The 12,255-nt window shown below is 42.0% G+C and overlaps 1 protein-coding gene across 2 annotated transcripts in view; it reads left to right on the plus strand.

Moving 5' to 3' along the window:
• Positions 1-12,255, plus strand: part of TAFA4 (TAFA chemokine like family member 4) — a 208,235-nt gene that overhangs the window by 172,330 nt on the left and 23,650 nt on the right. Inside the window, 3 exon segments of one of the 2 annotated variants that reach the window (NM_001076435.1) lie at positions 5,575-5,730; positions 6,647-6,702; positions 10,729-10,872. In NM_001076435.1, coding sequence (NP_001069903.1) covers positions 5,575-5,730; positions 6,647-6,663 — 173 coding nt within the window. In that variant the 3' untranslated portion in view covers positions 6,664-6,702; positions 10,729-10,872. 2 annotated transcript variants of the gene reach the window in all.

Below are 12,255 nucleotides of genomic sequence, written 5' to 3' on the forward strand. Positions count from 1 at the left end.
TGATGGCTGGTCTAGACTTCCCCCACCAAATTCATATGTTGAAACCCTGGGCCCCAAATGTGACTGTTTGGAGACAGGGTCTGTGAGGAGGCGATAAAAGTTAAATGAAGTCATAGGGTGGACCCTAATTTAATAGGGCTGGTGTCCTTAGAGAAAAGAGGAAGCAATGCTAGAGCATGCTATCTCTGCCACGCGAGGACACAGTAAGAAGGAGGGGGACTTCCCTGCGGTCCATTGGCTATGACTCTAACCTTCCAGTTCAGGGGGCGCAGGTTCCGTCCCTGGTCAGGTGAACTAAGAGCCTGCCCACATACTGTGCAGCCAAAACACTAAAGTAAGTAAATTAGTTTTTTTTTTTTTTTTTTTTTTAAAAAAAAAACAGGCTGTCTAAAGCCAGGGAAAGAACTCTCACCAGGAATTGAATTGGCCAGCACCTTGATCTTGGGTGTCTAGCTTTCAGAACTCTGAGACACAAAGCCTGTTTTGAGGCCACCCAGTCTGGGTTAGTGTGTCATGGCAGCTGACGGGGAGGGTGGTCACTGAGAGAGGACTGGCCACCCCTCTCCCCCTGGCCCTCAGTCGTTGCCTGTCTGGGATTGTTTGACCCGAAGGTGCTTATGTGCAATTGGAAACCAGAGAAAGACTCTCCCCGTTAGCTCTCCCCATCCTCACTTCTCCGCTCATGTCGTGCTGAAGTTCCATGCTACTTTACTGACACTGTAATTACTCTTTATTTTTTATTTATGTACTTTCTTACAGTCACACACAACTACCTATGGGAAATAAACACTCTTCTTGTGAACATTTAATTAGGTTTATCATTTTAATTATGTCTTTCATATTGCTGTGTTCTTGTGCTGTGGATTGAAAGCTGTCTCTCATGTTGGCGGTCTGACCCTCTGGGTACTGGTTCCACTTTTACGTATTTTACAAATCAAACTTTGCCTTAGTGTTTGTTCTCACCGTTATTTGGATTTTGTTTTTCCCCGTTTAAGATGGTATGATAGGGAAGGGCCAGAACATCATTCAGCATGATGCAGAGATTATTTTGTAGAAGGCCTATCTTTATGGACTGAAAATCTGAAATATGGAATTTTTTGAATGAGTTTTGTTATTCGAAGCACATGCACCAAACAACAGGGACCGAGCAAAACATTAACCCGTGGGACTCCTTGGGGAAACCTGTTTTAATGAGTAGATGAGATTTCTTATAATTCACAGAACAATTTATATGTAAATGGAATCTGTGAAAACCTTGAGGTGGGTGCTCTGAGGGTGCTCAAAAGCTTGCCTTTCGTTAATAATTTCTGAACACTGCCTCTGTAATCTTGTTTATATTGCTTTTTTAAAATTAGAGTGAAGCTGAGTCTTTCCATCCTAGTTATAACCAGAGTTAGTGTATTAGTTATCTATTCAGTTCAGTTCAGTTCAGTCGCTCAGTCGTGTCCGACTCTTTGCAACCCCATGAATGGCAGCACACCAGGCCTCCCTGTTCATCACCAACTCCCGGAGTTCACCCAGACTCACGCCCATTGAGTCAGTGATGCCATCCAGCCATTTCATCCTCTGTCGTCCCCTTCTTCTCTTGCCCCCAATCCCTCCCAGCATCAGAGTCTTTTCCAACGAGTCAACGCTTCGCATGAGGTGGCCAAAGTACTGGAGTTTCAGCTTTAGCATCATTCCTTCCAAAGAAATCCCAGGGCTGATCTCCTTCAGAATGGACTGGTTGGATCTCCTTGCAGTCCAAGGGACTCTCGAGAGTCTTCTCCAACACCACAGTTCAAAAGCATCAATTCTTCAGTGCTCAGCCTTCTTCATGGTCCAACTCTCACATCCATACATGACCACAGGAAAAACCATAGCCTTGACTAGACGGACCTTTGTTGGCAAAGTAATGTCTCTGCTTTTGAATATGCTATCTAGGTTGGTCATAACTTTCCTTCCAAGGAGTAAGCGTCTTTTAATTTCATGGCTGCAGTCACCATCTGCAGTGATTTTGGAGCCCAGAAAAATAAAGTTATCTATTACTGTGTAACAAATTAGCCCTGATCTTAGATGCTTGAAACAACGTACAGTTGACCCTTGAACAACACAGGCTTGAAGTGTGCAGGTCCACTGTCCTCTGATTTTCTTTAATAAATATGCACTATGGTGCCACATGACCTGTGGTTGGTTGAATTTGTGGATGTGTAACTGTAGGTAAGGAGCGCCAATCGTAAGTTATACTCAGATTTTCGATTGTCTGTGGGAGTTGGAGCTTCTAACTCCTGCGTTGTTCACAGGTCAACTGTATATTATTTTACTCACTCCTGTGACTGCTGGCAGCAGACTCTAACTCCTGGCCACAAGACGCTCAGAGCTGCACACAGCACGGCTTCCTCAAACCACTGCTCCTGGTGTTTGCTGTTGGTATTGGCACCCAGACCAGTGCTGGTGCAGCATCAGAGGAAATATACCTAGAAGCTCACTTACAGGGTTTCGTGGCAAGAGACTTCAGTTTCTTTATAAGAGCCGCTTATGCCATGGTTTCCCAAGAGTGAGTGATCCAAAGGGCACAGGAAGAGTGGCCACCTGCGTGTGGAAGTGCCATATTATGACAACAGGCTATTGGTCATGCAGACCCACCCTGGTACCATGTGGGAAGGGACTGCACAAACGTGTGGACGGGAGGAGGCAGGGCTGACTGGGGATCACCTTAGATGGTGGTTGCCACAGCTGACATGACCTTGAACAGAATGACAGAGTCATTGAGTAGAATCATTCCCTCAGGGTCACTCATGAGAATAGGTTCAGCTACTATTAACCTTGGCTTCCCTGGTGGCTCAGATGGTAAAGAATCCACCTGCAATGCAGGAGACCTGGGTTCGATCCCTGGATTGGGAAGATCCCCTGGAGGAGGGCATGGCAACCTGCTCCAGTATTCTTGGCCTGGGGGAAATCCCATGGACAGAGAAGCCTGGTGGGCCACAGTCCACGGGGTCGCAAAGAGTCAGACACGACTGAGTGACTGAGCACACACACATTATTAACCCAAGTTCTCTCTTTGCTCTCCTCGCTCCTGATACTCTTCCAGTAAATCCTCTTTGAATTAAGTGAGCTCAGATCAGTTTCCATTGTTAAAACAGAAGAGTTCTAACTGATAAAATGAACTCCAAAGTAAATTAAACTGCTTTTGTTTGTTACAGGACTATGGAAGTCAGGTTTCTCATTATTGGTGTCAGGAGATACAAATAGAGAATTGTGGACAGAGTAGTGAGAACCTGTGGTGCTAGGTTGGAATTGGAGATATTGGTGTGAACTTACGCTGTACACACACACACGCACACACACTCCTAGATCGATCTATCCTCTCAGCCCCAAATCACTCCCTGGTAGCAATGAATAAACCTTTGTGCCAAGACCTTGGTTTCTAAATCTGATGCCCCACTAAAAACAATCAGGTCTCCTTTGAGAAAAATGATGACGGCAGGGAAAATAAAGGGTGAGTCTGGCACATCTTTGAGTCTCCATTTGCGCCAGAAAGTTAGAAAGAACTCAAAGAGTAATGGGGATATGTCAAAAATGACAGAGCTGCCAGTGTGAAGGGTCTCCTCCTGTCTAGATCTGAGAGAATTTGAACATTAACATAGAATCAATTTTGCAACCATCATGTTAATAACTGGTTCAGACGGAAACCATTGATGAATGCTAAAAATAGGCGGTGAAAATCTGATGAAGAATGGGGTGTTGCCATCGTTTCAATACATGTCCCCTTAAAATGCATATCAATTACAAAGGGCAAAATAATACCTTTAGAGATGGAGAAACATGGTGGACACCACCTTAGGCATGTAATTAACAGGCACCGCACCAGTAGTGGAGTAAATGGATAATCTGCCAAAGGGCATTGCCTGACTCTCATCGGGAGGAAACACCAGACAAATCCAAAGTGAGGAACATTCTACACAGTAACTGACCTGTATTCTTTAAAAATGTCAAAGTTGTGGAAGATAAAGCCTGAGCAATAGTTCTGACAAAAGAAGACTAAAGAAAAGTGAACTGAATATAATGCAGGATCCAGCATTAGATCCTGAGGGAGAAGGAAAACTGCTCTGAAGGACAGTCTTTGGGAAATTACTTCAGCCACCTGATGTGGAGAGCTGACTCATTTGAAAAGATCCTGATGCTGGGAATGATTGAAGGCTGGGAGGAGAAGTGACGACAGAGGATGAGATGGCTGGATGGCATCACCGACTCAATGGACATGAGTTTCAGTAAGCTCTGGGAGTTGGTGATGGACAGGGAGGCCTGGCGTGCTGCAGCCCATGGAGTCGCAAAGAGTTGGACACGACTGAGCAACTGAACTGAACTGAGGATTGTCAATTATGTAATAGCTTTATGTTAACGTTCATTGTCCTGAATTTGTTAATTATGTCAGAGAGTTAATTAATTATTCTTGGGAAATACACAGTATTTAGGGGTGAAGGAATGTCATGTCTTCGACTTACTCTTAAATGGCTCAGAAAAAATATATGAAAGAAAGTGAATGATGAAGCAAATGGGGTCACATGTTAATGATTAGGGTATCTTGGTGAAAGATCTTCTATCGGTTTGCTATTGCTCCTCTGACAAATGACCATAAATTTAGTGGCTTTTTTCTATGAGAAGACTAGCACAGTTTGGCTGGTTTCTCTGGGTTAAATTCAAGGTGTCGACAGGAGAGCATTCCTTTATGGGGTCCCGAAGGAAGAATCTGTTTCCAAGCACATCCATGTTTTGGCAGAATTCAGCTCCTTGTAGTTGTAGGACTGAGGTCTCCATTTCCTTGACTCTTGGCCCCTCTGCCTTCAAGCCACCAAGACGTGCTTTGGAGCCCGTCTCATATTTTCAACCTGACTTCCCCTTCTGATTCTCTCTCTCTGCTTTGAAGGGCTCACATGATGACATTAGCTCTACATAGGTAACCGAGGATAATCTCCCTCTCTGAAACTCAACCAATTAATAATCTTAATTACAGCTGCAAAATCTCGCTGCCATGTAAATAACATAACATAGCCATGGGTGTCAGAGAAGGCAATGGCAACCCACTCCAGTACTCTTGCCTGGAAAATCCCATGGATGGAGGAGCCTGGTGGGCTGCAGTCCATGGGGTTGCTAGGAATCAGACATGACTGAGCGACTTCACGTTCACTTTTCACTTTCATGCACTGGAGAAGGAAATGGCAACCCACTCCAGTGTTCTTGCCTGGAGAATCCCAGGGACAGCGGAGCCTGGTGGGCTGCTGTCTATGGGGTCGCACAGAGTCAGACACGACTGAAGTGACTTAGCAGCAGCAGCAGCCATGGGTGTGATACCAGGGGACTAAAGGTCCCAGAAGCCAAATTTCTGTCTGCTGCAAGTTCATAGGAGTTCATGCCACTATTCTTGTTACCTTTATCTAAGTTTAAGGTTACATCAAAACAAAAAACTTACATAGATTCATGGATACAGTACATGGAATTGGAAAGCTGTAGTCGTGGCGTCATTGATCCTCTTGGTAGTTCCGTTTCTTCCTAACAGTACTGGGTCTGTTTTGTTCCCCTCTTACCCACCAGGTCACCACCAAATCAAGCAAGGGACCTGTGAGGTGGTTGCAGTGCACAGGTGCTGTAACAAGAACCGCATAGAGGAGCGATCCCAGACGGTCAAGTGTTCTTGCTTCCCAGGACAGGTTGCTGGCACGACTCGGGCTCAGCCCTCTTGTGTTGAAGGTAAGACCGTTACAGTCAGTTTCCCTAATGTTGCCCAAGGACCTAACACTGTAAGAACCTTCTTGCTTTATTGTCTTTGCAACTCCAAAGAAAAGTAGGTCAACTATGTCCGTGTCACTTTAAAAATGAACATAAAGGGACTTCCCTGGTGGTACAGTGGTTAAGAATCTGCCTGCCAGTGCAGGGGTCACAGGTTTGATTCCTGGCCTGGGAGGATTCCCTAGGATCCCCCAACTAAGCCCATATGCCACCAGCTACTGAGCCTGTGCTCTAGAGCGCATGCCCCACAGCAAGAAGCCGGTGTGCATTGCAACTAGAGGAGGCCTGTGGGTAGCAGTGAAGATATAGTATGGCGAAAAATAAAATTAAATAAAAGTGAGCATAAATGTAACCCTACAAATTTCTTGATGAGTAAGGCATTAATGATGTCTCTCAAAAGGTACCAATGAGGACTTCTCTTACTAGACAACTAGGAAGATATGCTTTGATTTCTTCTTGCCTGGCTGTCTCTTCAAATATCATCCAATGGAGCAGTCACCTCCCCAGACATGCTCTTCCTGCTCTCAAACGCTGCTCAAAAAATTTAGCAACCTGGTTTTCTCAGCTCCTCTTTAATGTTACAGATGAATACTCTATTTTTTTTTTCTAGTTTACTATTTGTGAGACATCTTTGGAGCAGGTTCCCTGAGAATAGTCTGGGATCATGTATCATTTATTTGTTGTTTCCACATCCCCCAGCTGAGTACTGTGCCAGTAGTTTAGAAAAATGAATGAGGATTGATGGTTGTAGATGGAGGCCTGGGACTGATTCCTTTTGATGCCCCTGGCTCCTTCCAGCAGACACCTTGTTAGACACAAGTGTCAGTCCCCAGGGGAACACACACAGGAGGTAAGTCTTGTAGCTGTTTCTCTACAGCGGCGTGGAACCTGTGAAAATGAACACTTCCCGTCTTACCGGATGCATCTCTAAAGGTAAGTGGTTAAAACACACACACCCATTCTTATCTCTGAAATTATACAGTTGACAACAATAGCTGACTTACATGTGCCAACTCCCCTACCAAAGGCAGACACAGATATATAGGTTGTATAGCGTACTTGTGTGGTATGCATGCCTGTGGTCTATGTCAGCACGATCTTAGCCACCTTTCAAGCTGGAAGGTGAACGTGAAATGTTTCCTGACTATAATTCCTCACCAGAAACCCTGGATGTCAGGTGAGTCGCCAAATGCAGATTTCATCAGATTTTCTCAAGATAAAAAAGTACATATACCATCAGCTAACAGTCCTGAAGTCCTCTTCAGTTGTACCCCATAATCACAGATACTAATATTTATGCAGCGAAATATATGAATATTTATGCAGGATGGGATGAGACAAGATGAAGAGCCTCATGTTAATTCAAGTCAGGTATTGCTACCATCATAAAGAAATTCTTGCCATTTTCAGAGCTTTTTGGATTTGGGGATTAAAGATAAAGAATTGTAGACCTAAGTTAAAAAAAAGAATGAGGAGCTTTAACATTTTAAAAAAAATGGCTAATTTTGGCTCTCCAGCGGGAACAGTTTGTTGTTGTCGTCGTTGCTATTCTTCAGTCACTCAGTCGTGTCCGACTCTTTGCGACCCCATGGACTGCAGCACCCCGGGCTTCCCTGTCCTTTGCCATCTCCTGGAGCTTGCTCAAACTCATGGCCATCGAGTTGGTGATGCCATCCAACCATCTCATTCTCTGTCATCCCTTTCTCCTCCTGACTTCAATCTTTCCCAGCATCAGGGTATCTTCTAATGAGTCAGCCCTTCTCATCAGGTGGCCAAAGTATTGTAACTTTAGCTTTAGCATCAGTCCTTCCAGTGAATATTCAGGACTGATTTCCTTTAGGATTGACGGGTTTGATCGCCTTGCAGTCCAAGAAACTCTCAAGAGACTTCTCCAACACCATAGTTGAAAAGCATCAATTCTTCTGTGCCCAGTCTTCTTTATGGCTCAACTTTCTCCTCCATACATGACTACTGGAAAAAGCATAGCTTTGACCATATGGACCTTTGTCAGCAAAGTAATATCTCTGCTTTTTAATACACTGTTTAGGTTGGTTAAAGCTTTTCTTCCAAGGAGCAAGCATATTTTAATTTCATGGTTGTAGTTGCCATGTGCAATGATTTTGGAGCCCAAGAAAATAAAGTCTGTCACTGTTTCCATTGTTTCCTCATCTATTTGCCATGAAGTGATGGGACTGGATCCCATGATCTTTGTTTTTTGAATGTTGAGTTTTAAACCAGCTTTTTCAGTCTCCTCTTTTACCTTCAAGAGGCTCTTTTGTTCTTCACTTTCTGCCATTAGGGTGGTGTCATCTGCATATCTGAGGTTACTGATATTTCTCCCAGCAATCTTGATTCCAGCTGTGCTTCATCCAGTCTGGCATTTCACATGATGTATTCTACATATAAGTTAAATAAGCAGGGTGACAGTATACAGCCTTGACATGCTCCTTTCCTGATTTAGAACCAGTTCGTTGTTCCATGTCCAGTCCAGTTCTGACTGTTGCTTCTTGACCTGCATACAGGCTTCTCAGGAGGCAGGTAAGGTGGTCTGGCATTCCCATCACTGTAACAATTTTCCACGGTTTGTTGTGATCCACACAGTCAAAGGCTTTAGCATAGCCAATGAAGTAGAAGTAGATGTTTTTCTGGAATTCTCTTGGTTTTTCTATGATCCAATGGATGTTAGCAATTTGATCTCTGGTTCCTCTGCCTTTTCTAAATCCGGCTTGAACATCTGAAAATTCTCATTTCATGTGCTGTTGAAACGTAGCTTAGAGAATTTTGAGCATTACTTTGCTAGCTTGTGAGATGAGTGCAATTGTGCGGTAGTTTGAACGTTCTCTGGCATTACCTTTCTTTGGGATTGGAATGAAAACTGACCTTTTCCAGTCCTGTGGCCACTGCTGAGTTTTCCAAATTTGCTGGCATATTGAGTCCAGCAGTTCTGCCCAGCACCTCCTGTACAGTGTTAAGAACAGTTTAATATATGTATTTTCTCCATTATTGAGCCCAAATCATACTCTGTCTCCTTGTCCTCAGATCAGTTTGCTTTTCTGTATTCGGCTGTCCCCTCCACAGTCTAAGGGCCTTGTCATATTTTGCGGAGCTTACCATCTTAGTGTTCCAACATTCACCCAGTAGCCAGAATGATCTTTCTATGGAAATAGGGCTTGTCACGTCCCTCTCATATTTATCAATAAAACCTGACTTCAGCAACTTTCTGCCATCTTTAAAATGAAATCTAAAGTCCTTACCCTGTTGGTGTGGCTGATGAAACCCTGCATAATCTGGTTTTGTCTTTTTTTCTTTTTTTCTTCTTTCAACTCCTGTACCCTAGCCACACTGCAGTCTTCTCTGTTCCCTTTCATCTCTGCACTTCACCATCTGTATCCATACTTGAATCTTTGCGTTTGTCTCCTCAAAACACATTTGTCCAGTTGATGCCTGTTCTTTCAAATCTATATGTTCTGTATCTCACCATACTTCCAGTTCCTGACATGGATATCATTTTGTTGTAAAAACTTGCTGAATGTTTGTCTTCACATTAGTCTACAAGTTGCTTGAAGATGGGAACGGGATCTTTTATTTATATCTTTCCGCATTGGCTGATGCTTGGTGAGTGTTAGCATAGCAGAGAATTATTTCATCTTCACTAATCACAGATTCATTTGGAAAAGTAACAGCAGTGTTTGCTTGCCTCTGTAGATTTTTAATTTTTTAATAAAAGTCATGTAGATTTTTATCATTTTTGTTGAATTATTATGATAGTAATAATAGTTGAGAGTATTGTGATAGTTTTAAATGATCAACATAGTGATTCAACACTGATATACATTACACAGTGATCACCATGGTAAGTCTAGTAACTATCTGTTGCCATACAAAATTATTAAAGTATCACTGATTGTACCCCCCATGCTGTATATTATATCCCCATGGCTTAATTTATAACTGGAAGTTTGTACCTCCTAATTCTCTTCACCTGTTTTGTCCAGCCTCCCATACTTCTCCCCTCTGGAGACCACCAGTTTTTTGTTTTTTTTTCCTGTATCTTTGAAATTTTTTCTGTTTTGTTTGTTCTTTATTTTGTTTTATAGATTCCACATACAAGTGAAAGTGTATGTTGTTTTTTCTTTATCTGACTTATTTCACTTCACATAATACCCTTTACATACATTCATGTTGTTGCAAATGACAGAGTTTCATTCTTTTTATGGCTGAGTAATATTCCGTTGTGTGTATAGGGACTTCCCTCATGGCTCAGTGGTAAAGAATCCACCTGCCAATGCAGGAGACGTGGGTTCAATCCCCGGCTCAGGAAGATCCCCTGGAGGAGGGCATGGCAGTCCACTCCAGTATTCCTGCCAGGATAATCCCACAGACAGAGGAGCATGGTGGGCTGCAGTCCATGGCATTGTAAAGAGCTGGACACAACTGAGCGTGCGTGCATGTGTACACACACACACATACACACACACATCTATATCTCACATCTTCTTTATCCATACATTGGCTATTGTAAATAATACTGCAATGAACATAGGGGTGCATATTTCTTTTCCAATTAGTTTTTTTTATTCTTTGGATGAATAGCCAGAAATGGGATAGCTGGATCATATGGTAGTTCTAATATTAGTATTTTGAGGAATCTCAATATTTTCCACAGTGGCTGCACCAGATTAAATTCCCACCAGTGGTATATGAGGTTGACTTATCCCATGTGGGATCATTTTCTGAACTTTTCTTTCTGATAGTTTATTACTAGTTTATAGAAATACAATATACTTATGTATATTGATTTTTGTATCCTGCAACTTTACTGAATCCCTTGATCAGTTTTAAGTTTTTTGGTGGTGTCTTTAAGGTTTTTTAAAAATATGTACTATTGTAACATCTGCAAACAGTGACAGTTTTGCTTCTTTCTTTCTAATCTGGATAACTTTTATTTCTTTTTCATAGGAGTGAGACTTCAATACTGCGTTGAATAGAAGTGATGATAGGGATCCTTGTCTTGTTCCTGATCTTGGAGGAGAAGCTCTCAGCTTTTCACCTTTGAGTGTGATGCTGCCTGTGGTCTCTTGTCTGTGGCTTTTATTACATGAGGTGCCTTCCTCTATACTCACTTTGTTGTGAGCTTTTAAGCAACTGGATGTTGAATTTTGTCAAGTGCTTTTTCTTTATCTGTTGAGATGATCGTGCAGTTTTCTCCTTTATTTTGTAAATGTGGTATATCACGTTGATTGATTTGCAGATATTGAATCACCCTAAAATTCCTGGAATAAGTCCCACTGAACCATGGCATGTGGTCCTTTTAGGGTTTCTCTGGTGCTCAGTTGGTAAAGAATCTGCCTGCCAATGCAGGAGACCCACGTTTGATCCCCAGGTCAGGAAGATCCCCTGGAAAAGGAAATGGCAGCCCACTCCAGTATTCTCTGGAGAATCCCATGGACAGGGGAGCCTAGCAGGCTACAGTCCATAGGGTTGCAGGGAGTTGGACATGACTGAGTGACTGAACCGCTACCATGGTCCTTTTAATGTATATTGTTGAATTAGGCTGGCTAATATTTTGTTGAGATTTTTTGCATCTATGTTCACTACGTACACTGGTCAGTAATTTTCTTTTTTTTTTTGGTAGAGTCTTGGTCTTAACTTTTGGTCTGTAGTTTTAGTATAAGGATAATGAGTTTGGAAACATTCTTTCCTCTTTAAATGTTTGGAATAATATGAAAAGAATTAACTCTTCTTTAAGTGTTTTATAGAATTCATCTGTGAAGCCATCTGATCCTGGACTTTGTTGTGAGTTTTTTGATTACTGATTCCATTTCAATACTAGTAATCAATTTATCCACATTTTCTATTTCTTCTTGATTGTCTTGGAAGGACATGTTTCTAGATTTCTTTGAGGCTGTTCAGTTTGCTGGGATATAATTATCTGTACTAATCGCTTACTATTCTTTGTGCTTCTGTGGTGTCGGTTGTAACTTCTCTTTCATTTCTGATTTTATTTATTTGGGCCCTTTCTCTTTTTTTGCTTGATGAGTCTGGCTAAAGGTTAATCAATTTTGTTTATCTTTTCAGAGAACCAGCTCTTAGTTTTATTGATCTTGTCTATTTTCTCTTTAGTCTCTGTTTCATTTGTTTCTGCTCTAATATTTCTTTCTTATGCTGACTTTGGGCTGTGTTTGTTGTTCTTCTAATTTCTTTAGATGGTAAGTTAGGTTGTTTCAGATTTTTCTTGTTTCTTGAGATAGGCCTATATCACTATGACTTCCGCCTTAGAACTACATTTCCTGTATCCTATAGATTTTGGAAAATTGTATTTTATTTTTATTTTTGAGATATTTTCTGATTTCCTCTTTGATTTCTTCATTGACTCATTGGTGGTTTTTTTTGTTTGTTTTTGTTTTTGTTTTTTTAGTAACATGTTATTCAGTCGCCTCATCTTTGTTTTCTCCAGGTTTCTTCTTGCGATTTGATTTCTTGTTT

Source organism: Bos taurus, chromosome 22, assembly GCF_002263795.3.
Source record: "Bos taurus isolate L1 Dominette 01449 registration number 42190680 breed Hereford chromosome 22, ARS-UCD2.0, whole genome shotgun sequence".
Classification (NCBI taxonomy): domain Eukaryota; kingdom Metazoa; phylum Chordata; class Mammalia; order Artiodactyla; family Bovidae; genus Bos; species Bos taurus.